This window comes from Centrocercus urophasianus, unplaced genomic scaffold (assembly GCF_019232065.1).
Source record: "Centrocercus urophasianus isolate 14NV4802_14NV808 unplaced genomic scaffold, USGS_Curo_1.0 seq_26, whole genome shotgun sequence".
Taxonomy (NCBI): domain Eukaryota; kingdom Metazoa; phylum Chordata; class Aves; order Galliformes; family Phasianidae; genus Centrocercus; species Centrocercus urophasianus.
The window spans coordinates 11,971,356-11,996,368 of record NW_024884822.1 but is presented as its reverse complement, the minus strand read 5'-3'; the positions used below and the strand labels follow the sequence as shown (position 1 = coordinate 11,996,368).

General features: G+C 46.1%; 2 protein-coding genes across 2 annotated transcripts in view; both read right to left on the bottom strand.

Annotated features, from left to right (window-relative positions):
• Window positions 1-12,789, bottom strand: part of COL23A1 (collagen type XXIII alpha 1 chain) — a 159,097-nt gene extending 146,308 nt beyond the window's left edge. The window contains exons 1-4 of the mRNA XM_042826648.1: window positions 12,731-12,789; window positions 12,052-12,154; window positions 11,015-11,359; window positions 7,697-7,766 (exon numbers count right to left, since the gene is read on the bottom strand). Coding sequence (XP_042682582.1) covers window positions 7,697-7,766; window positions 11,015-11,359; window positions 12,052-12,154; window positions 12,731-12,789 — 577 coding nt within the window. The remainder of the gene's footprint in view (window positions 1-7,696; window positions 7,767-11,014; window positions 11,360-12,051; window positions 12,155-12,730) is intronic.
• Window positions 12,790-12,913: 124 nt separating this feature from the next.
• CLK4 (CDC like kinase 4) lies at window positions 12,914-21,680 on the bottom strand. Its single transcript, XM_042826502.1, has 14 exons — window positions 21,577-21,680; window positions 20,000-20,059; window positions 19,193-19,350; window positions 17,933-18,158; window positions 16,649-16,739; window positions 16,170-16,236; window positions 15,091-15,207; window positions 14,836-15,002; window positions 14,632-14,726; window positions 14,329-14,458; window positions 13,927-14,009; window positions 13,658-13,737; window positions 13,389-13,476; window positions 12,914-13,270 (listed from the first exon to the last, which is right to left on the bottom strand). Exons 2-14 carry the CDS (start codon window positions 20,051-20,053, stop codon window positions 13,133-13,135), a joined length of 1,494 nt encoding a protein of 497 aa, XP_042682436.1. The 5' UTR covers window positions 20,054-20,059; window positions 21,577-21,680; the 3' UTR covers window positions 12,914-13,132.
• Between the last annotated feature and the right edge of the window lie 3,333 nt (window positions 21,681-25,013).

Sequence of the window (25,013 nt, the reverse complement as noted above, 5' to 3'; positions counted from 1 at the left end):
AAACCCAGACAAATTCAAGCCAGAAAGAAACATTTCCAGATGTACTGTACTGATAGACCTTGTCTGCACTACTATTTTTTTAGAGGTCTGACCACAAGTGTACAGATGGTTGGGAACTCCACTGAACCTATTTAATTTTTCTTGGTAAATGCCTCCCTCTCCATGTCATGCTTGCTGGGAAACAGCCTAAGAGCCTGGGGCACCAGGGGTACAATGTATGTGGTGTGCAGAGCCTGGGCTTAGGAGGTCCACCCAGGGCTGCTGGGCACCGTGCACTGCTTACATGGCTGAGGACCACAGTCATGCTATGAAGAGGCCAGAAGCAAAGGGAGAAATGTGGGATTTCTCTCCAGTGTGTAGGAAACATCCCATGTGGATCTGGAGCCAAGTCCTCTGCAGGAGCTGGCTTGATATGAATGGTCCCAACCAACTCACACCAATGGGACCCTCCTGGTGAGCTGAGGATTTGGGGAGGTGTTAAAGGAAAGGAGCTGTGAACCTGAGCTTCCCCACAGCAGGGCTCATTGCTGCAATGATTCTCCCCGAAGGCAAAGCGTGTGGGTGGCCTCCTACACCACAGACCAATGGAGCAGCAACTGGTTTGTGTCTGATGCCCACCCTTTGCCCTTGGGTGGCTCTCATAGGGAGCAAAAAGTTAATTTGTATTACACAGCCTTTCTGAGACAAAGATGAGCTTCTCTTGGCATCCAAGCCTGGTCATGATTGAAGTCGCTTTTCAAAACTGAACCATAAAGTCAGATGCAGTTCAGCAGAAGCCAAGCTCTCTTAATGTCTTAAATAAATAAATAGTCCAGATTTAAACTGTGCCAGAAACTTGAAATAAATACAACCAACACAGCACTGAATCTCTACCCTAACCAAGATTCAGTATGGCCACAGAAATTCCGAAAAGATGAATGTGAGGTCTTTCATTAATACCCCTTTCAACTTGTAGAAAAAGGTGGGCTTCTGGCATCAAGTTAACATTTAATATTGCAACAGGATCCCCTGACCGCCCTCCGCAAATCCCCTGTCTGCCCGCAATTCATCTCACACGTGTGTTTTCTAATCCTTCTTGTCCCACGTCACTGTAAAAGAAGCACAGCAGCACATACTGAGCGGGCAGGGGGAGATGCAGGCCTGACAGTGCCACCCCCTCAATTTTCAGTAGCTCCCTGGCTTGCTCGTACAAAAGGCTGTGAGCTCAATCCATCTGCCTCAGGGATGAAACCAAAGAAGCACACTGTTTGCACAGGCTGCCAAGTCCTGGTGCTCAGCAGTACCTCAGCACCAGCCCATCTTCTGTCATGCGATAAAACAAAGACTGATGGTGATAAACACAGAACAGGTGGAGGTTTAATCAGATCTCTAAACCATGTGATTGTGACCTGCAGAGCTATATTAATACAAATGCTTGCACCCACCGCAGCCCAAAGAGACACTCACCTCCCCCAGGGCTGGATGTACAAATTCTGGGATTACTATGGGGTCACAGCTGGGAAATGATGAGAATTGTTGTCTCTTGGGTCAGATTTAGAAAAGCAGAGAGAAATCCATCCTTTTTACTGTCTATGTTATCACAGCAAGACAGGTGCAATTAAAAAAAGACCAGCACCTGACTGTCCCCTCGTGCAGCGTTATCATGAGGACCCATCACTCAGAGACTCCCATGTGATTATTGCAGCAGTGGGTTCCTACATGGCACAGCACCAACCCTGGCCATCCACGGCCACCATGTCTCTGCCATTTAGGATTAAGGCTCGGATGCACTGAACTCAGCAGCTACTCAAGACTGACAATTTTTATGATATAAAATTCCCACACATTTTAATTAATGCAGATTCAGCAAAGAAACCCTTCAGCAAAAGAAGATCCTGCCTTGTTGCTCCATTCTGCTGGCATAATGCAAGTTGACTTCCCAAGAGTCTCATGAACGAAAGCAGAAGGATGGGACAGTCATAAAATGAGCGAACTCTCCAATGGGTTTGACCAGATGCCATGCAGACAAGCAACCCCAAGATCTGTTTCTTGTGCCAGGAGGTGCTGGGGGAAGAGTGTTTGGACAGAAACCTGCCATTGTTGATATGGGGATGGAAGATGGTTGTTCTGCAGAATAAAAAATGTAACTGGAGGGGAGCACAACCATTGAACCGATCATCACAAAGCAGAAGCCCAACAGGAACAGCTGTTTCCATCTCTTCTATACAAAAGTTTTATGATCTGAACAGTTTTCCCCCCAAATCCACCCTCATTCTTGGAGTTGTCTCCAACAACTCCAAACAAATGAACTTATTCATCATCTTTACTGGTTTTCCCACTCAGCTTCTTTGCATCTTCCAAAAGACAAAAGTTCCCTGATCTCTCTCCACTTCTGCATCTCACATAACACCTGGAGCTTTATGATCCCAGCTGGCATGAGAAGTGTTTGGCTTGTGTTGGTAGCAGAGCAACGAGAGAAAAGTGCAGTGATCCATGTGTGGATGTTGTCTGGATTCACACCCACGTCCGCATAAGCCGGGCAAGTGGCACTTCTTTGTGAACAACTGTTGCCACATAATTACTTTCTTCAAATCCTCTTAGGATTCAGCTATAGCCAGCTTTGGGTCTCACTTACAAGCTACAGTTCTCCCTCCCATAAAAGCATGACGAGGTATGAGCAGATCTGGTGACATGACAGCATGCTATTTGGGTGCCAGAGTTCAGTTCACTCTATTTTAAGGAAACTCTTCCAAGAACTGAAAGGGACTCTCTTGACCAGAAATCTGTAAAATAGCCCAAAATCTACTGATAGATTTATACTTTTGGGGAATCAACCCGGAAAGATAATGCCAACACAAAGCACACTGGGTTTAGAACACGTTCCCATCCTATTGCAGAGGGGATGGTTAGAAAATGGTGGCACTACTGTCTCAGTGAGACAGCGTGAAGTCAGCAGGTACCAGCCAAGCCAGGCTTTTATCAGGAATCAGTTCTGCAGAGATCGCTGCTCACATGGGTGACAGCCATCCATTATTTGACCAAGGAAGAGAAGGAAACAGCTGATGTGCAGCTCCCAGGTGAGTCGGTCCATGAGCACTGACCCAGGAAGCCTCAGTGCCTCCCCTCCGGACTGGCAGCAATGACGGGGCTGGCAGCAAAAATACCACGTCTAGATAAATGACTTCATATGTCATATGTCAAAGATACGGTTACACAGAGCTTCTCCTAGAGGATATGGTCGTCAGGTTTATTTTTGTAGTTTTCATTACAGTCCAAATAACTTTGGCAGACTTAGAAAAAATAAATTTTCAGAGCTTTCTCCCATCGATGTCACCATTTTTAATTAACTTTTGCTGAAGCGGTCTCAAGACAAATGTTGCTGCAAAAGGACCAGTTCCTGGTGCACTGCTCTGGGCCTCAGTGCTCCAACGCCTTGCAAAGCCTCAGGGCAGCAGTGCCCGGCCCAGGCAGCCCCAGGCAGCACGGAACTTTTGCACACGTGGTGTGCAGACACAGCTCCAGATGTCCTCGGGACCTTCCACCAACACCCAAAAGGGGCAGGGAACGGTCGCCAGGAAGGAGCCAATGGAACATAGCTGGCAGCAGCTTTTATGCTCAAAGAGACGCAGAGCAGAGTGACATTTTTCCATGAGCTGCAGAGATCTGCGATGGGATCCTATTTTGAAAGGCTAAGATGTGCAAAAGTATCCATTAAAAAGGGAGTGCCTGCATTTCGATGGCCTGTTTTGTCAAAAGCCCTTTGCAGACATTTGTTCATCATCACGCGGATGCTTTCATGCGTGGTTTCTGGGTAATTTTTAAAAATCCTGGCACAGGTTTTTCTACACAGGAAAAAATTCTGATTGTTGTTTAGTGCAAGAAAATCCTGTTTATACTACTACTGTGATTATAGCATCCTGGCCTCCTGTGGGTAAAGTCAGACCGAGGAACCAAACCCTGATGAAAGAAAGTGACTGGCACAGCATGGAATGTAAAGAACTTCTCATGAAAACTGAGGTTAGGAGGATTCAGAAACTTTTAAAACCTTGAAGACATTCAGAAGACCTTTTCTCATTCTAAATTAAAGAAACTATAGAAAAGTACTTCATCTGAATGGCTTCAGTAGGTAGGGAACCATGTCCTGAGGTTACAGTAATGAGTACTTCATACACTTGAGCTCAGTAGATGCAATGCAACTCGGAAAGACAAGATCACTGCTAATTTCAAAAAGAAACACTTTCATTTGATAATTTTCTACATCTATTTAACCACTGTGAAAGAATCATGATGACTTACAAATGCAGAATTGCAGACCCAGACATAGGAACAGAAATAGCAGAGAGCTTCTATCACGCACAAGTGCAAAACAAAGAACCCGCGTTGGAGCTCAGTGTATTGCATTTGGCCTGCTGGAAAACATCTGCCATTTGTCAGGGCTACAGAGCAAACAGAGTCCTCTCCTCCTTGATCTCCAGCAATTAGGGAAATTCTGTTGTGCTAATTACCTGGAGAGACAAAGCAGGGAGAAGACAGATAGCAAAGTGACACTTGGAGACAACATTTACACCAGTAAAAATGTGGCAGATATTTCAAGTTGCTGGGAACCACGGAGCAGATGTTCCCAGCAAGATGGAAAAGCCCATCCACGTGCTTTAAAATGTAAAAATTATCATTAAAAAAAGCACAGCAAGACAGCCTCTGGCATTGCTGAGAACGCAGAGGTATGGAGGATTTTAAGCGGTCAGTTCCCTCAGAACACGTGGTTTGAATTGCCCAAAATGGAGCACCGCGCCGTCCCACAGGCTGAAGCACCACTCGACCTTTGCATTGCGTCCGTTATTGGGAAATATTTGTCACATATTAACTGGAACATCAGATTACCACACTGAGTATTTAACACTGCTTTGTAATATAGACATACGTACAAAAGCCTACGATAGCCTCTCATCATGGATTCAAGATGAAGACGGGGATACACGTCTCCCGGCAGCCAGGAAATCAGTTTGGGCTCCTCAGCAATGCTGAGCACAAAGCCTCAGGAGGTACAGCTAAACAAAAAGGCACGCGGCCGCAGCAGGCACACAGCTGTGAGCAAGGAGTCTGCAAGCACCAAGGTTTAGTTTTGCTTTTAGCCCACCTCCACTTTGCTCCTGAGCTGAAGACTGCCCTAAATGCCATGTAAACAAATGCTCCTGCACCTGCTGAGATGTAGCTTATGGGGAAGGTGATGTGAGGACCCCATCCAGGGGGACAGGCTGAGCGTAATGCAACAGGGCGTCTCTGCACAGCTCACCAGGCCTGGCTCAGTGCATGACAACAATAAAGAGACTGAGCTGCTGCTGTGCTGCGAGCCAACATGTGGGGACAGCCTGTCCTCAGCCTGGCCAGCACCAGCAGCACGCAACGGCTGCAGACCCCAAAATAGCTGCAAGCACTGAAAATTGAAAGGCTCTGCTCCTCAGCACAGCAAGGCCATCATCTCCACCACCCCAACCTCACCACTACTGAGCCACCTCCACCACCCCAACCCTCACCATTGCTGGGCAACCTCCACCACCACCTCACTGCTCATCACAGTGGGATCAACATCATCTCCCCTCTCCTCACTGCACCAGGGCCCGCTCTGCACCCACCGCTGCCCCCTCAGGACACCCATGAATGCATTCCTCCCACTCCTCACATAAATTCCATAACGATGAAGAAGCAAAACTGACACAAAATGTTCCTCTCCCCTACACCCCATCCCGCAATGCTTTTGGTGAATAAATAAAGCAGAACAAATCTCCACGCATCCCTGTGAATCCCGCAAATGCAGGTGCTGAGAGAAAACACAGAGACCTTTCTGAGCATCCCGAACATCAGAGACGTGGCAGCAGCTTCATTTAAGCTCTTTCCCTGTTGCTGTAATGTTTTATGATCGGCATTTCTCTGTGGCCCTGATGAAACGGCCGGGCCCCCTCTGCTGGCCGCCAGCCCCAGCACCTCAGCACCCATCCAGACCAGAAAGAAGCAACAAAACCCCAAAACAGACTGCATTTAAAGCAAAACGGGTCTTTTACAAAACAAACCCAGAGCACAGGGAAGCTGTGTGGGTCTGTGAGCGCTGCTCATGCTGGAAGAGGCAGCGGCTGCCATGGCTGAAGTGCAAGCTTCAAGTTTTGGGGTTGCTGGATCCTTCTGTGGGGCAAGCGAGCTGGGGCCACACTGATAGTTTGCAATTTGGCACCGAAAAAAGCATCGTGTGTAAAAGTTCCTTTGATTTGGTCCAAAATAGCTGTTAGATTTCATGACTGCTCTACAGCACATCCCCACCTAAACACAGCAGAGGGGCCCAGGAGCAGCCATGGCCACCCCAAAGCTCCCTGCCAACAGACAAGCACTCGGCTCACAAATTACCTGGGCATTCGTTGCTAATGACTGTAACAAGCAATTCAACAGCACGTGGGAAAGCCTTCCCCCCTCTCTCTTCCCTATCTCTTGACCAGCAAACCCAGTGACCCAGAAAAGAATTGGGACCTGGCAACAAAGGAACTCTTAAATCTCAATTGCTTTCTGCAGAGCAAAGGAAAAGCTCCTTGACCACTTAATCACATCAGCAGTGCCCTCTGCATGGGCCCAGCAAGAGCCCACAGAGCCAAGGGGCTGTGCTTCAGAGGGCAGGAAATAAATTTGTCCATCAGACTCCAAGGAGCTGAAAGCAGCCTGGTGTGGCCAATGTGGTTGGGTTCCAAGGCACACGGGACACCCACAGCTTTCCTCCTGACAGCCTGCTGGTGCCACGGCAGCAGGACACTGCAGAGAAGCATTGCTGATACATTTCTGAGGCCATTACATGTCATCTTACGGGGGAAAAAAACAAACCAACCAACAGACACACATCTTTTTTTGTGCTGTAAGTATGGACAAATAACTGAGCATCCTGCTGTGATTCTTATCCAGGATGTCAGGAAAACGTCAGACATTTGCCTGCAGTGCTCCTGCATGCAACACTCAGGGTGGGTTTTCTCTTTAAAAGCACAACTGAACGATCTGCTGCTCACGGGGCTTTGTAGCAGACCACTGCATTCCCAACCACCAAAGCACTGCATATCTTTCACACATCTTTCACTACTTCTGTAGGGAAAAAAAACAACAGAGAAGGTTGGAAGTGCCTCAGCCCAGAGTCATTCAAGCCATCAGTGTGACAGCACAGCACTCGCTGAGTCTTGCTATAAATGAGATTCCTTTACAAACGAATCTAAGCTGTTTATTGTTTCCAAGGAGCATGCACTTCCACAGCAGAACAGGAAGTTTTGACAGTTTAAGAAGTTCATTAAACTCTGGGAGGAAATCTAAACAATCAGCGACAGCTTTCATACGGCAAAGCAGTGCCGGAGATGTCGCTCCCTCCTAACAGCAGAGAGGCTGCAGCTTTTAATTATCACACTTGCATTAAGCCACAGAGATTTTGTTACTGCTTCTAAACTGTTTTGGCCCAACACCCGGTGCTCACAACCGAGCAAAGCTGTTCACTCCGCTGTTCATACAGCTGAGGATCCAAACCTCCAACTCCTTGATCTATATGCAGGCCATAGCGAGGCGGTGGAAGAAATCAACAGCCCCCCAACACGAGGCAGGGATTCAGCTTGGAGAAACATTTTTTATATGGTGTAGGTGAATACAGAGCAGGCAGCTCCCAGGCAGTGCGGTGTGGCTGTGCTGATCCCTCTGCACTTACCTGGTGGGCACATGCAGTCGGACGGAGCCTCTCTCGCCGTCCGCAGCTTCGCAAGTCCTTCGCCCAGCTTCTGTTTGGAGAAGGAATAAGAACAGCCATTTAGGGAACACGTTCTATCTCACAGCATACTGTGTGCACACCAACAGCCCAAGCGTCCAGTGCGCTTCCTTTGAGGAAGATGGTTTCACCTTGCTGTGTTTAGCTTTGCAAGACAAAGCGTAGAGCAGCACACAATATATTGAATGGTTCAAGCAATGACGCCCATTCTGCACACCCCAAAGTCACCTGGGCCGAGCCCCATGGGCTGGATTTGTGCACATGCATGGGACAGTTATCAGTCCCAAGTTAGATATTATTAAGTTCCGTGTTGAGCTTTCTCAGTGCATTTATTGGCAGAAGCAGTGCTGCAGAGAACCCTGTGCTGCTCCATTGGCCAAAGGCAAAGTGATGCAAATGCTGCTCTGCCACCAAGCACAGCAATGCAGGTCACCTAGCAGGGGATGCTCACACAACACCTGATGCTGCTGATTTTGTATCTGTACTCACGCTACGTGAAGCACTACGGTTCTCTTTAGGAGCGGGGTGAGGGGGTGATGGGCAGACACTGTGGTGCTCACACACCCCCAGATCCACCTCAAGACCAACACAGTGCCATCGTAAGGCGAAGAAGTGATCGGCAGGATTACTATAACAAGTATAAATTCCCCAAATCTGCCCACGTGGCATATTGCAGACAGATGTGAGCACATTCTGCCTGTTCTCTAAGCCAACCAAAATGTTCGTGCCTGCATTTAGGGCAGTGCCAAGTTGGAGTTACTGAGTCCTGACGACAGGCAAGTTATGTGAGCTGAGGCACAGCGCTCGTGGCAGGGGTAGCCCTGCAAGAGTAGGGGCAATTCCTCTTCACTCACAGTCATTACTTTCTGAGTCCTTTTGAATCCTCTGACTCACCCAAAGCATCTACCAGGAGAGCAACAGCAATCCGATAACTGGAGTCTGTACTCCAACATTTACAAGAGAGAAAACTCATGTTCTTATTGAGCTTTGGATGCTCAGGCTTGACCTTTATGCAGCTGATGATCAAGACCGTGTTCAAATATCTGATGACTGCAGACAATTCAGGAATTCAGCTACCTGAGAGCTAGATTCTGGTCCTTTATTCTGGAGATTGTTTCTCTGTTGCTGAAATGCTGTGCATCCTTTTTGAGCTGCTTGAATATGATGCACATAGATCCTGAAAGCATCCATGTGGTTTTACAGCACCGGACAGAGAAGCTGTCCTAAGGGAAGCGTGAGAGCAGCACACACGCTTTGCTTGAGAGAAAGCAGCAAAAAAGTGATCTAAAGAGACTTTTATGACATCCACTTAGAATCTAACAAAGTATCACTGGAATTTTATATGTTTTAAATTACTTGGATGGCAAAGGTGCTTGAGGAAAAGAGAAGCAGCTCTGCCATTCTTTCATTCTGTAGGCACTGCTGGGAACACCAGGGGAGAGCCTGCCCTGTCCTGGATGCTGGAAGGAGTCCTCTGTTCTCCCATTGAATTGTTCTCGTCATGAAGCTGATTAATCCGGACACTCTCTGCCTACTGCAGACAATGAATCCTTTGTGAACAAAACGGTCTGGCTTTGTTTACAACAACTGGACACTCCTCTCATCCCCACGTTAACTTTTTCACTCCAGCACAAATGTGACGCGCTCCGAATTCGGGCTTTTGCTGTGGACGCAGTGGAGATGCCACCACACTTTGGCCAGCACTGCTGGGAAGGCTTTGGAGGCATCAGCCCAGGACCCTGCAGGGCTAAAGGAACACACGAGGGAAAGCAAAGGTCCTGTAACCCCAAAGCAGTCGTCTCTGTGCCGTCAGATGGATGCCCATCACGAGGCTAGAAGTTTGACTGCAGTTGTCCAAATTGGCTTTCATACCCTTAACTACACACTTACCCCTTCTTTATTACTTCCTATCCTCTCTTACTCGGCAAACACTTAAACAACACTCAAAGCAATGCAAACCAGCATGTTTGCGTTGCGCCTGCAGCTCTTCCATACATTGCACCCGCAGACCCCAGGAGCAGCACAGGCAGTAACTGTGCGCGCAGTGATGGAGAACAAAGTACGAGGGGTCGTGCACAGAGAGCATATGGAGCTTTGGTTTCACTTCTGAAATACTGTGGTAAACTTCAAAGAAGGACCAGAACGGAGTTTAACAAAAAAACTGACCCCAGGCATCGGCTGATGTTTGTGGCCATGGAAATATTCCCTCTCTCCCAAGAAACTCCCAAGCACAGAAGGACAGATGCTGCCCAGTGAGAGCCTTATGTAACGAAGAGGAATGTGACCACGATACAGATGTGTTCTCGACCTTTATCATAAATGAATAAGCTCGTTTACAGTGATGATTAATAGCTAGAGCGATGGCTCCCATGCATTCCTTGAATCTGTTACCCATGATTTCGGCATTGACAGAAGTTTGGTCATACTGAACGTTTCAACAAGCTCGCTCTTGCATTAGAAGCCCAATTATGTGGTTTTGCTTTATTTTCCCCTGCACAATCTCCACTCGAGCGCTCCCAGTACAAAACAAGCTTTCCACACTTAACTAAATCTCAGCAAGAGGCTGCACATGATCTTAGGCAGTGCCACAGAAACCGTTCCCATTGCTAAGCACATTTATTGGCGTAACTGGAACAGAACCACGGCCACGGCCGGCAGGCTGGTTCCTGCCTGCAGAAAAAACGTTAACTAGATTTTGTGATTACGCCTCACAAGCACCCCTCTGTTCTGGCATTCAGGGCTTACACACACACACACAGTTTTTTTGCATTCCCCGTGATCGAGACCCATCACAGAGAACCGGGGAGTGGCGGTGTCCCAGCCCAGCTTCGCCAGGAGGTTCGCCTACAGAGAGGAACCCCGGGCGGAGAACAGCTCGTCAATGGGAGGAACGTGTCAGCATAGAAAGCTTTAGCGGTCGATTTCAGAGCTCTCGGAACCGGGAGGTGGGGACGCAGACGGACGCTGCTCCGCCGCGCAGTTCAGCACCGCCGCAGCACGCGGAGCGCGGAGGCGCGGATCCCGTCCGGGAATTTCTGACGAAGGAATTCCAGCCCATTGCGCCCGGATAAACGGCACTTCGGTACTCGGATTACCTTTGCCGGTGAATACAACGAGGGGGAAAACGGCGGGGTCTCGCGCGTTAAACCTTTCCAAAGTGCAATGAAAACGAGGGGGGAAAAAAGTTCGGCGAGAGGGAAAAAACAGCCGGGAAAGGAGGCGGCCGCCGGGGAGCCCCGAGCCGAGCCCCGCCGCACTCACCTCGCGCAGGAGCTGCTCCACGCGGGGCTGCAGCGCGTCCAGCAGCGGCCCGGGGCCGGCGGCGCCGCGCTCCTCCAGGGCGGCCAGGCGGCCCTGCAGCTCGGCGGTCTTAGCGCCCAGCAGCAGGCACACGGCCACGGCGGTGAGCGAGAGGAGCAGGCACAGCGCGGAGGTGGCGGTGCCCGCCGAGCCGCTGCCGCCCGCGCTCATCGCGCCGCGATCGGACCCGCTCGGCTGCCGGCCGCCTCCCGCCGGCGGCTCATCCAGCGCCCGCCCCGCCGCCGAAATGGGGCCGGCAGCTGCGGAGCGGCCGCTCTCCTCCGCTCTCGCCTCGCCAGCCCGAGTCTTAAACGGAGGAAGCGGGGGGTGGCGGCTCTCCCCTCCCCGCGCCGGGGACGGGGGGATGCTCCGAGAGCGGCCCGCCGCCCCCCGGGGGGATTACGCGGTGCAGATCCCACCCCCGCCGCCCCGCTCTGCCCTGCCCTGCCCGCCGCCGGCCCCCCGCGGGGAGCGCTCCCAGCCCGGGCCGGGCGGTGCGGGGCGCTGGGAGCTCCTCAAGGCCGGGCCGCCCCGCTCCGATCCCGGCCGCTCCGCGCGGGGATGGCGCCCTCCAGCGGAGCTGCCCGCGGCGGCACTGCGACTGAGCGCGAGCCGTGAGAGCGCCGAGCGCGGGGAGCCGCTTCTTGCACTTCTGATTTTATTCTGTTTAGCGGGGAGTCTTAAGTTCTGCTCCTATATAAACACTGAACACCTCCAGACTTGGCCAGACGTCGGCTTTCTCTGTTACAGATTGCAGCACTCCAACTCTTGACTCATCTATAAAACATCATCAGATAACCCTCAGCTCATATGCTGCAAACACAAATTAGCAAAAGCTACACGTACCGCCTAAGCAAGAGTACGCAACCTTTGACTTTCTGATAGTGCCGTTTTGTAGTTATTTTTACAGACAGAGCAGCATATATATTTTTCTTTCTCATCTGCCTTTGATTTGCATTACTTATGCTGATACGCTCAGCCAAGTGCCTGCTTTGCACCTGAGGAATGTGTGGAACTGAAAGCAGCGTGGGAGGATTCACGCTGTCCTCCTCAATCCCACCATGCTCACTGCTGACCAGGTCCAAACCATTCAGTTCCATCCTGCAGAAGAGAAACAACAATACGAACAGCCCAGGAAGGGGGACTGGATGAGGGCACAGCTCCAAGCTCAGCAGGTGGCACTGCTTACAGAAGATAAGCTTTCAAAGCATCCTCCCAGCTACAGAGTAATTGATAGGCACGCCTGGAGCCTCTTGCAAATTAAGACTGCCCCACGTAGCTGTGGAACAGACATCAGTTTCAAATCCTTCTGAGCTTTAGGACATACACATGCAAACACAAAACCTGAACTCGGTCTCCTGTGGCGCTGACACAGTTTGCAGTTTCTCTCAAGACAAGACTTGCATGCTAAAGCCTGCAATAAATGGCCAAAACGTGCATACTGCATCTGGAGTGGTAGACAGCCAGGATGAGCCCTACCCACCTGCCCAGTAAGCCCTCCACACTGCACCGAAGGCTGGACCAAGAAAACAGCTACTCGCACGTAGAAGGGCAAAAACTACCCAAGAAAATAAAGCAGCACCACTCAGGCCCTGTGCTCAGGAGTTACAAACGAGGACCCATCCTCGTCCTTCCTCTATGACAGGCTGATCAGTGTTTCCCAGTTGCCAAAGTTACTTGTTCATCATTACAGATCGAGCTCCACAGAAATACGTATTTGAAGACTTCAGGACCATCTGGTAACCACTGCAAGAGAAGGGCCCAAAGATGCCACAATGAATTCAGGGCCTATGACCATCTCAGCCAAAAAATGAGACTGCTGCACCTTCCTAGAAGTGGGTGAAGTTTCAAAGAGAAAAGTTTTCAAAAATGAAAATTACTTTTATTTTTCACTTCGATATCCATAATCAAGACTACAACTGCTCAACAAGATAAACACGACAGTTTACAAAACAAAAGTATTTACAGACTTAACTGTACAAAATAACTTAAAAGTTTACAAAAGTTTCATGCAACCTTTGTTGACTGACACAGTCTAGGAAATCTCCTTGGAGAAGCATAAAAGACGTTTGAATTCATTTATTTTTTTAATGGGTCAAAAAAAGGATGCTGCAAGGCTTCATCGAGAGTAATTCTTTTGGCTGGATCATACTCCAGCATCCTGCGAACGAGGTCAAACAGACTTTGATGATCTGTGTCTTGGCAATGCATGAACTCCTAGAAAAACAAACAAAGTATTTAAAAGCTCTTTCACATTTGGGAATGCAAAAGAATGTCATGGTTTTATGCTTCTCGTCACTCCGTGACACAGGATAATCAAAACCTGCTCTCCTACCTTTAAAGGCTTACAGCGCCGCCTGACGTACCGGCCTGCAGAACTGTGTTCATCCCAGTCCAACTGGTTATGGTGAAAATAGTGCTTTCTGTGTGATGAGGAAAAGATGCTGTCACTGTTAGGACTGCTCCCAACTGTTTACACTCAGCTAAAGCTGGCACAATCTCTCACAACAGACCAGCAGCTAACAAGCCTGCAAGTCTTCACTGGAACATCTAAAATTTCTTTTACAATAGGAATCTACAAGGCAACTTCTGTCACATACTTACCTGGATTTCTTGATCATGTGAGCTGGCAGAGGCCCCAGTATTCTTTCCATCATTGCCAAGTGTTCTTTACTATCATGTGTCTGTGTTTAAAAAAAAAAAAAAAAAAAGCAACATTTGCCAAAGTATCACTGCAGCATCTTCAGATTCCAATTGTTTTGCATGATCTTATCTCTGTAATACTCATTAAACCAGATGTTGAGTATGTGGTATGACAAGATCAAAGTCAGGAATCTGTAACAAAAACGTTCCACTTAACTTTACACGCATACCTGAAACACTGTAAATCCCAGGTAATACTCAATTAGAATGCAGCCAATACTCCAAACATCACAGGGTTGCGACCATCCCAGTGCTGCAAAACATGCAAAGTTTCTTTCACTTTTTAATGTATGCTTAAGATCTGCAATCCATGAAGAATACATCCAGCTTTCATGCATCGTCTGATGCCTGCCTTCCCCATTCACACCCCTCCCCACCCTGGTTGGTAGGGAGAAGGAGGGATGTGTCTCAAGTTCAAGAAATGTTTCCTTCTACTTCAGACTTTCAAAAAGTCACCACCTGTAAGAGATGGCTCCACTGTGAGAACCACAGGGCACCCCTCCAGTTTACTAAATAACGACATGAGGATGAACTGCAGTTATCTGCCAGGAAGTTTGAAGGCTGCCACTGACCTAAGATGACCTCAGGAGCCCTGTAATGTCTCGTGGACACCAGAGTGCTGTGATGTTCATCATCAAAAGTCGCGCTTCCAAAATCAACCACTTTTATGTCTGTGTTCTTTAAGGTGCGTTCATCTCGCTTCTGTAAGAGAATCCAAGTGCTGTTGGTTACTATTTTTAAAAGCATACTCATGCAGAAGATACCACACTATCCATTTAAACTATTTTCAGAATTCCAGTTAGCATAATTGTGCTAAAAAGGAAACTTCAGATGAAGGCAGAGTTGCAATGCTGAGAGAAAAAGCACACGCTTACCATTTTTGCGTTGTACTTCACTATGTAATCAGACTCCACAAACAGAATATTTTCAGGCTTTAAATCTGTATGAGTTAATTTATTATGATGTAAAACTGTAGGAAACAAAGGAAAAATATCCCATTAAATTTTGGATTAAATTTACCAAAGTGAAAAGAAGAGAGCACATAAACATGTTTGATAACAGTAGTCAGGCTTACTTACAGTTTATAGATTGGCAGATTTGATAAGCCATATTTCTAATGTCATTAATGTGAAATGGCAGAAAGCTGTTTTCCTTAATGAAATCATAGGTGCTAAGTCCAAGCAGCTCAAAAACAATGCAAACGTGGCCATGATGATCAAACCATTCCAGCATTTGGACACAGCGGCTTAAAAAAAGAAAAGAAAAAAGAATATAAACACACAGACTCATTTCTTTGGTGAGTTCTTGGTACGCTCCTCTCCATCCATACTTACAAAGTGCTGCTGGGATCCATGGTGTTCAAGTGTTCCAATACCTGTATTTCTGAGCGGGCTGCCTCTCGGTATCTACCAACATTTTTCACTATTTTAACAGCTACGTGCATTCCTCTCCTTCAGAACACAGAGAAATATCACAAACAACACCGGTTATCATTAAACATCTACACGGCCACAGCAGTCTAGTTACGATAAAATGAACACAAAAAATCAAAGGTCACAGCTGATTACACGCTGGATTAGGGGAAATGTGACTGAAGCAAATTCCAAAGGAAAGCTAGGTATTACTTTTTTTTTTTTTTTAAAGCAGAAACAGTTCTTGTTAAGCTCATACAGCCACAGCACATGCTACATTTCTCATATGCATATGCAACTATTTCTCAGTCTTACACAGCTGATTTACTTTGAATAAACATCAGGAACCCACCCAAAAGATGACACAAAAACCTGCAAATCTCTCTTCTGAGAAAACAACTGCAAGAATTTGTCCATTTTTTGGCAGCCTACATAACTTGTTCCAGCTCTCAGTGCTCCTAATGGCATCAGTGCATTTATTTTATTGCAGCAATTCATTTGTATCCTGAATGTTTTGTGCTCGTACAAGCAGATCTGCACTCAGTAGCACACTGAAATGCTAAGGATATTACTGTAAAGAACACAGCTACACTAAGTCCACTCTATCCTATTCTCTCACTGACAATTTTAAAGTGTCTCTGTACTTAGGAATACTTTCTGCCTTCTCAACATGATCTCAGGCTCCAGTAATCAGTGATTTGTACTATGCACTTAGACAGTTTGTAAAGGAATACATATATATACGCACACACATAGACACACACAAACACACACAGAAAGGCAGATGTTTCCCAAGAAGAATGTAGCAAAGGAAATTTACTGTTAAGGACAGATTCTCAAAATCTCAGAGAAAAAGCGACCAAAACGATTTCTTTATATGCCATCTCATACAAAGGCAATACCATGCGAGGGCTGCCACAGAGCAAAAGGAGAAACAAAAGAACGTTAATTTCCGAGCTGAGCAGCACCTTGTGGCACGAGGGGCACTTGCTGACACTTACATATCATGATCTATGCACTCCACCACTTTTCCAAAAGCGCCTTCTCCTAAAGTCGCAACAATTTCATCTAAAAAGAACAAACCGAAGTCAGAATTATGCAACTACTTAGGTAAGAATGAATATTACTAATGCAGATTTTAAAATGTGCCATTACAAAAAGCATAATTACTTTAAATCTCAGCGACAGAACGTGTTATTTTATTGGACAGGCGTCATGAAAACAGTTAGCCAAAAAAAACCCTATCTCTTGCTCTAATCTCAAAACTCAAGTTCATTTACTACTTGCAACTTTTTGAATACAGTACTTAAAACTCTACAGAAAAGAAGATATGCAAAAAAACAAAAGCACGAAAAAAGAAACAAACAGAACAAAAAGAGCAATGAAGATTTCCTCAGCCCCCCTCCTCTGACATACTATTCTAAACAGACTTTTTTGCTGAAAGGTTTTTTTAAAAAAAGTGTTGAAAAATGTTCTATACATCTTGCTCTTAGAACGTCTCCACTTTCACAGATCAGGTGACCCTCCTCATCATCCTCTACACTCCTGGATCTTTTCCTTCGGTGACTCTTCTGGAAACGGCACCAAGATCGTCCAGCCAATCAATATATCAGAGTGAATTCAGGGCAGAATACGCAATTCATTCAGCGGGGAGATATTCAGGCATTCAGTAACGCACCAGGCCACGAACAGTTGGCAGGAGCAATTTCAAATTCAGTCCCCAGAAATTCACAGGGCACAGTTTATGTTACAGAAGAAAAACATGGCAAGGAACAGATTTTCAGATAAATACTTAAAGCGATAAGGCAACAGAAAAAAACAACACAATTTTGACTCTCAAACAGTGGCTTAATTGAAAGCAGATTAAGTATGCAACGTCACTACTTCTAATACTTTGCTATCATATAGCAAAAAGCAATATTTGATTACATAGCTAAGCTTACAATCAGATGAAATGTACATTTTAAAAATAAAGACAATTCTTCTCATCTAAATATTAAAGACTATCAAGTAATCTTACTTCCCTTGTAGATAAAGAGTGAAGAAAAATTACTTTCAAGTTACTGGTTTGCATGGCATAATCTACTACAACCTGCTGTTTCTATAGCAGGAACATGGCATAAAATACTCAGAGCTAAGATTTACCAGCAAGCATTGTGCCCATCACGAGAAATTCAGTGTGCCTTCTATGAAGGCAAGCAGCAAGGTTATCAGATATCTTCAATGAGACATTAGCTGCCACTGGCCAGGCACATGGCTCAGTTCAGTTTCCTGAAATCAGGCGTAGAATTGTGCAGCTTCTCCTCATCAATTTACCAGACATGCATGTTCCATACACCCAATTGGGTTTATTTTAAAAGGCATTTTATTTAAATTGCTTTTAATAATAAAATGGATGGCATCTCACAGTCTACCTGAAAACCAGACAGTTTTCTATGCTGCAAGACTGAAGGGATGGCTGCACTCTACTACAGCATAGTTATGTGCCTTTGTTTTCAATGCAACATTTCTCAAAATAATCCCAGTGCTGTGGCTGCTTGCTACCTCCAAACCCAGTGTGCAGCTACTGCTGCCCCCCCAACAGCCCCATCCAAAACTTGCTACTAAGAACATACTCATACCCTCACAAATGGATTCAACTACAAATCCTTCAGTAATAAAATAGTTCCCCAAAGTACTGTGATCAGGAATTGAAGTTCTAGCAGTCACTTAAGAAGTCTATTGCCACTAATTCATTAATAATAAAGTTAAAAATTACTCATACCGAATGTGATTGGTGACTGGAGCAATGATGTCTCTTATGCTTCCTTTTATGACTACTTTTCCTGCTCCGACCAGAGGATTTGCTATAGTGATGATGGTGACTCTTTTCATAGTCTCTCTGATAATGCCTGTGGTCATATACTTCACAGAAGTCATTTCTGTACTCCTCAACATATCTCCGGTCATGATGGTCTCTTTCATTTATGGCTCTATCGTCCAAATAATGACTGAAAATATATTTTAAGTGAATGTTCTCCACTTCAAAAACTTGCGGTTCCAACAAGATAAGTGATTGAACTGAGTTACACAGCATCCGTCTTTACACCAAAGAACTTTTCTAATTTACTCCCTCCTCAAAAGAAGTGGAGCTTTTCAGGTTACTTTATTAGGAACTAATGACATTGTCAGTCTCAAATACATAGCAGCCATCCACAGGAACAATAAACACATCATCAGTTCAGTTTGCATAGTAAGAAAGAAGTCTGGCCTCAAAAAGGAGAGGCACTTTCTAAAATACATCAAACAAATCAAGTTACAATCTCCAAAGCCGAAGGATAAAATGCTCCTGCTACAACAATAAACCCCTTCTGTTCTTCCAAAGCTCCAAGTATTGAAAAGGAAAGACAGAACCTGGAGATTCTAAGATTAGCAGTATTGTTCCTTAGTGCTTTACTTCAACCTGAATACTTAGGGAAGTATCGGGATCAAGAATCTTCTGCCCAGAAAAAACAAAAGCCAAACAGCCTTAAAGCTGCAGAGGCAAGGAGCCCCAGCTGCTGAACACATACATACCCCTGCCAGCATTTTACAAGCATGACTATGAGCTCTTAAAAGAATTCCACAGGATCTTCCTCTCAAAGGAAAAACAGAAAAACACATCCTTCCAGGGAAAGCAGGGTGGAAGAAAAAACAAACCGCCTCCACGTTATTGAAATCTAACTCATACTTACCATTTATTAAACAAGCCTTCTCTTCCCCTCCTTTTGTTCACATTAAAAGTAAGCAAATGGACACACTTTTCACTTGAAATTTAATACTGAATGCTTAACTGCTAATAGTGAACCAAACTAGTACCACTTACTGCTTTTATTAAAGAATTCCTATTTAATGATTTAAATACTGCATACAAACTACCTCTTAAGCTTGTCTTGAGTCGAACCTTAAGGAATCACCAGCACTGCACATCTAGAAACTCTCATCCTGAACATGTATTTTAGATACAGTAACAAGTATTAGCACTACTCAATTCAGAGTCTTATACCTTTCTGAAACATGATTTGGTTTATAGTGCTTGCTTTCCTGTCCACTGCTGTGGGACCGTTTCCTGCGCTTACGGCTGCTGCTGTGCTTTCTCTGATCCCAGCTCCTCCTGTCATCCCACTCAGGGCAGTGGCTTTGTTTTGAATGACGCATCTGCTCCTGAAAAACACAACAAAAACAAACAAAAAACACAAACCAAACAAACAACACACAAAAAAAACACACAGAAGACAGAAGTGTTACACTGGTATTTGTAGCTGTGAGTCCATTACTGCAGTTTGATCAAATGACAGAGCTAGAAAACCATTTCCTCAATTCTTCTTTCTCAGCTTCTCCCTCACATTACTGAGGTGAGCAGGCATCGTTTTCCCATCCTAACGCTGTTACGAAACACAAATCAAGGCTAAATGGGCCAACTCATCTTTGCTTAATAGCTTCAAACATGTTATTAGAGCGTGTTTTAAATAAACTCTCAAGTGACTGAAGAGAATCATTTCCTTGAAGAGACTTCTCCTGGAGGGACCTTAACCTTCAAATATTCTGACAAACTGCAGATTTAGCTCTTCATACCATGGGCGCTTAAGTTACTACATGAAAGACACATATGTGGGATGTGTTTGTTGGCCTCAAACACATCCCACAAACCTCTTTACACTGTTGGTTTTTTTTTTTGTTTTTTTAAGTAATCATACAGCACATGTGGATAAATTAACCTAACTGAGGTACCACGAGCCAAGCCACAGTTTTTGAACTCTGCCAGCACGCAGGTGCTCCACAATACAGCTGATTTGCCAAAGACAAAACCCACCAACTTCTGTTGCTGGACGTTATATGCAGGAATTCGGTGTTCAAACAGGTACATGCACAGCTGAAAAAGAAAGCAAAGCACAGCTATAGAACTAAGAGTCCATCAGGATCAATTGCACGCATTTCACCTCCTTTAGCAAAAATAAGCTCACATATTTCTTTCAACGTTCTTTCTGAAGAGCAAATCTTCAAGTATCACTAAGTATCTTCACAATACTTAGTGACAGCAAGAACAGAAGTTTAGAAATAACTGCAAGATTAAAAAATAAGGGCATTTCACTGTGCAAATTGTCACTAACAAAACTGGTTGCCTCTACACCAACTGGAGGCATGAAGAAGGGAATTTTTAGAATGCATACATGGCAACCTGCTTCTGAAAAAGAAGCCTGCTAAGACACTTAACATTTCTGACAGGCGGGTAGTTAAAAAAAATCACTTGCTAATTTTATGGAAATGTTTTAAATACTGCAAAACTAAGTGACTGGACCATCCGAATCAGATGCAGCTCTCCTGAAAATCTTCACGTTAGTAAGAAATAAAAATATGAATCCATCAATAAACATGCCTGAAGGGTCAAGACAGAAGTAAGATTTGTCAGTGCCTCGTTTCTTGTTTTCTTACCCACCTCTATTTCCAACCTATATAACTCGAACTGTGAGGCACTCTCAGGTTGCAGCTATTCTATTTTTGAGATGGAGAGCATTCTGCTCCCCCAGCCAACTCTCTCACAGGTGAACTGAGGATTTTGCTCCCTCCCATTTGGCAGCCTGCAATGAGGCTCTACAAAAGGGGCAAATATTAAATAAAATCCCCACGAAAGAGCCCTGCAGAGGGAGGGCGGGAATTTCCCACAGAACCTTCGAGAAAAGGTTTTGCTGAGGACAAACCGCTGATTAACTGCACTTCAGTCCCGAGTTATAAAGACAGAAGCTGCGTGTTCTGTCCTGAAGGGACCCGAGTAAATGCTAACGAGCACATAACGAGCAAGTAATTGCTACAGACTGTTGGAGAATCGACCCGCGAAAGGCCCAATCCATTTCACAGCAGGATCCACCTTAAGATTTTATTTTTTTTTTGCGCTCTTACGGACTCTCTAAATTTATGCACCGAAGCCCTTACGTAACACTGACAGCTGACACGAAATAACGCCTTCCTACACAGCTCGCGGTCCCAACGCGCCCCGCGGGCCGCCCTCAGCCCCGTTCCTCCACATGGGGCCGTGCAGCCGCGGCCCTGCGCACGCAGCGTTTTCTCAGTGCGCCCCCCCCGCCAACCCGGCACGTATCGGGAGGTCACAGCTCCGCTCCGCCGGCACGGCTAAAGTCCGCCTCCCTCCGTGTTCCGAGCCCCGATTCCCCCGCTGCGCAGTACGCAAAGCCCCACAGGAGCGTTGCTGGACCCGCGGGCCGCCTCCCACCGCACCGCCCTTCCTCACACTGCTCCCCCGGCCCTGCGGCCCCCATCAAACCCCTCCGCTCCAGCCTCTCTAGAAACAGTAGAGAGAGAGAGAGAAAAAAAACGAAAAAAGAAAGGAAAAAAAAAACAGAACTGAAGAATTGGGCCGACACCGTTACTTACAGCTGAGAAAAAGGGCAAGCGAGACCTGCGTCCGCCCTGCGCGCACCAACAAAATGGCGGCGGCGGCCGAAGGCAGAACGCCGCTTCTACACCGCCCGCCCCGCTCCCGGAAGCGCTGCGCACTGACGTCACACGCACAGCGGCGGGAGGGGCCTTGGGAGAGGGGGAGGACGCCCCGCCCCCCTGAGCGCCTCAGTAATGGCGGGTTCGGTGAGGGCAGGTGTGGGGCTGTGCGGCGTTGAGCTCCCGCTGCCATTGCAGGGCAGCCCTGAGGAGCTGAGGTCTCAAATTCGTGTTGAGGTTCAAAGACCGCTCTCAGCCCCCAGCATCACCTCACGCAGCGGTGCCCCCCTTTCCCACCAGAGAGCTGCTGTACCCCGGCAGACGTTGCAGCAAAGCGATTTGGCGCCTGGTGGTTCCCACCGTTACATCTGGCTTCACTCTGGCTCTTAAGGTTTAAAGCAGCTCAAGTAGGGACCATAAGAGCCTTCCCTGAGTGCAGGTCGTACGGTGATCAAACTTTCTGCCCAAGTCAGCAGGCTGCAGCCTCCCCTTGGTGGTGCAGAATTGGTCTGACCCCGCAACACAGGTGTTCCTGAGAGGGATCACGAGGACATTCCCAGCCAAGAGGAGCGGGCATGGCAGAGGTGGGGCCGGGCTGCTGTGCTGCTGCCATGGGGTGCCCACAGAGTGCTGCCCTCAGGAACTGTGCTTGCAGGACAGTCAGAGGCTTCAAGGAGAGCAAACCCTGAATTAATGCAGTATACAGTGGACAAATGTGATTGCAAACTCCTCTAGCACAGAAGAGATTTGTATCACCTGAAGAAAGAAGGTACAAACTTGGGGGAGCTGCGTCTGATAGGCCACCTTCCAATTCATTAACTCATGAATTCGCTCAGTGAAAGCACTACGGATCTCTGCCTATTAGTGGGTGCGCTGAAACATCCCAAACTCAGGACCTCTTTCCCAGTACGGCTTGAACACATTTTCCCTCTGACACACAGAACTTTTTTAACTGGAGCACTGAGCGCAATGCCTAATGTGAGTGCTCCTTTAGTTGAACAAGTGCTGGGGTCTTTTTAACAGTCCCCAAACTATCAGCGAACAGTACTAAAATGGAAGACATTTAAATCTGGTTTTCACGAGATTGAAAGGCCTGTTTCTCTTCATTTATTTATTTTTTAGGATAGAAACTGAGTTATGGAGCTCTGTTTATTGCCATTTGTCTTTAGAAAAGCCATGTTACCTTGTAGTCATGTCATGCACCTAATCTCTCAATGCCAAGGATAGCTTTGGTGGTTTGTTATTTTAGCACATAAAAACAAAGCAGTAAGGTCTGCAGTGTTTTGCTTTCCCAACAGCCAATTTCCCTCAGCCCCAGCCTGAGGAATAGGCAGACTGCAAGCAACAGAAAGAAAAGATAAAGAGAATATAAAAAACAACTGTACCATGAAGCAGGAGAAATTTCCTTCTAAGATATCTTGGTTCTCATCTATTAGCAAAAAGGATCTTCAGACTGAAAAAGGGACAGAAATAACTGTTATTCAGTATGAAAATGCAACACACGAAAGCTAGTTAAATTTACTGTTTTCCTTAAGAGGTTTTTGGCTGACAACTGAAGGAGGAATAAATCTGTCAGAAGTTAAGAATAATTAGCTTTTCGTTTTGAATAGTTTTGGAGAAGTGGTATATGTAAATGTCGTACGTTCTTCTTATCAGACACACATAATGTAAATTAAGGAAATTCCACCCTGAAGTAAAAGCCTTACAATAGGCTTCACAGAGAGCAGCCTGTACGCTGTATGCTACAAAGCAGACTTCCAAATATTGCTGCCTTTGTGCTGAACAGAGGACAGTGTGTTCAGAGATACCTCTGTAGACATTCCAAAGAAAAGCCGTATTGAGAACAGTTCGTTTTCCTTCCTGTTCGGGAGGTGGCAGTGGAGACCCGGCAGAAGAGAGACATCAGGCTGCTGGAATTCAGGTGGTATTGCCTGAGAAGGATAAAATCAGAAGTTCACTGGCCAGGACCAGTGATGTAGTGCATAGAGAGTGAGAGCCCCTCTAGAAATGGCCGTTTTTAAAATGGCAGCGATCTAACAATGAAAAGCCAAATTAGAGGAATTAAATCACAATGAAAATGGGAGGGAAACTCTTTTGAGTGCATTTAAAGCTCCTTCTGTTGCCAATTCGTGTGGCATTTCCTTTTGTTTATATGAGATATATCCTTAATTAGCTTATACAACACCAAATGTGTGTACAACGTGAGAGAGTAACTCACAGTGGAACCACGCTTTACTTTGCTCTGTACAACAGAAGACATTACTCTGCAGTGTTATTACCTCAGTGAGACCCATCTGTGCATGCATGAGCAGCTACATTCAAAACACTGCCCTCAAAATGCAAACTTGTGTTGGTTCCTTTTTCAAGAACTTTACAGCAATAGATGATCCATCCTCACAGATGCCATTCAGGAGATGTAAATCTCATTTACTTTTCTCATTGTTCGGTTACAAAATTTAAAGCAGAGGTTGATTACTTTGCCCTGAGCCTCAGGAGGCTCAGTGACAGAGCCAAAATCTCCTGGATTTCAGTACTTTCAGAACTGTGCTTGCTTCTTTTAATTAAAATGTATTGGTTTTGTTTTTTCTTCTCTCTGGTCAGTGCCTGAGTATGGTTGATTATTGGTTCTGCCTGTAGTTTGTGGATTTCTGCACTTTCAGGGTTTGAGTTTTACAGTGCTGGAGAGCCTATCATAGCTGTGCCTCGTTTGGGAGCTCAAGGACAGAGTAATAACAACACGGCCTATTTAGAAGAGGCTGAGCGATGGGGATGGAAAAAGAACACCAGGAACCTTGCTAAGATGTATTAGGGAAAAATGTTATTCATTTCACAAATCACTGTAAGTAATGGGCAGGTGAGGGGCTGTCCTAGATTGTTGTGGCATGTATAAATTCAAGAGATAAGGGGAGCTGTAGTGTGAATAAGCTGTGGGAACCCAATGACAGTGGTACTTCCATCCCTTGACACTTCATTTTTTAAAGAGATACTTTTAGTAGGTTTGCAGTTTATACAGTAGAACACAAAAATGCAAACAGCAACAGCAAAAAAAGCAAGTTCAAATCTGGGCTTGGAGACACATTTCCCTCATTAATAAGACACTGCAATTTTCCTTAGGAAAGCAGGGGTCCTGAACCTAGCATATGTGCACTTGTGTTTATTTGCATTGGTGAAGTTGTGGCCCAGCCATGAGACCGCTTCCTTCGAGCTGTGACAGCTGGCTGACAGGAACTGCCTCTGCAGCCTATGGCACATCCATACAGCATGTGAATCTGCTAAGGGCAATCAGAATGCTGTGCCCTCAGTGACTGGCAGACTGCTGCTAGGGCAAGATGTTTGCTTGCCAGTGTGTACATTGGTTTTAAGTTCTATAACAC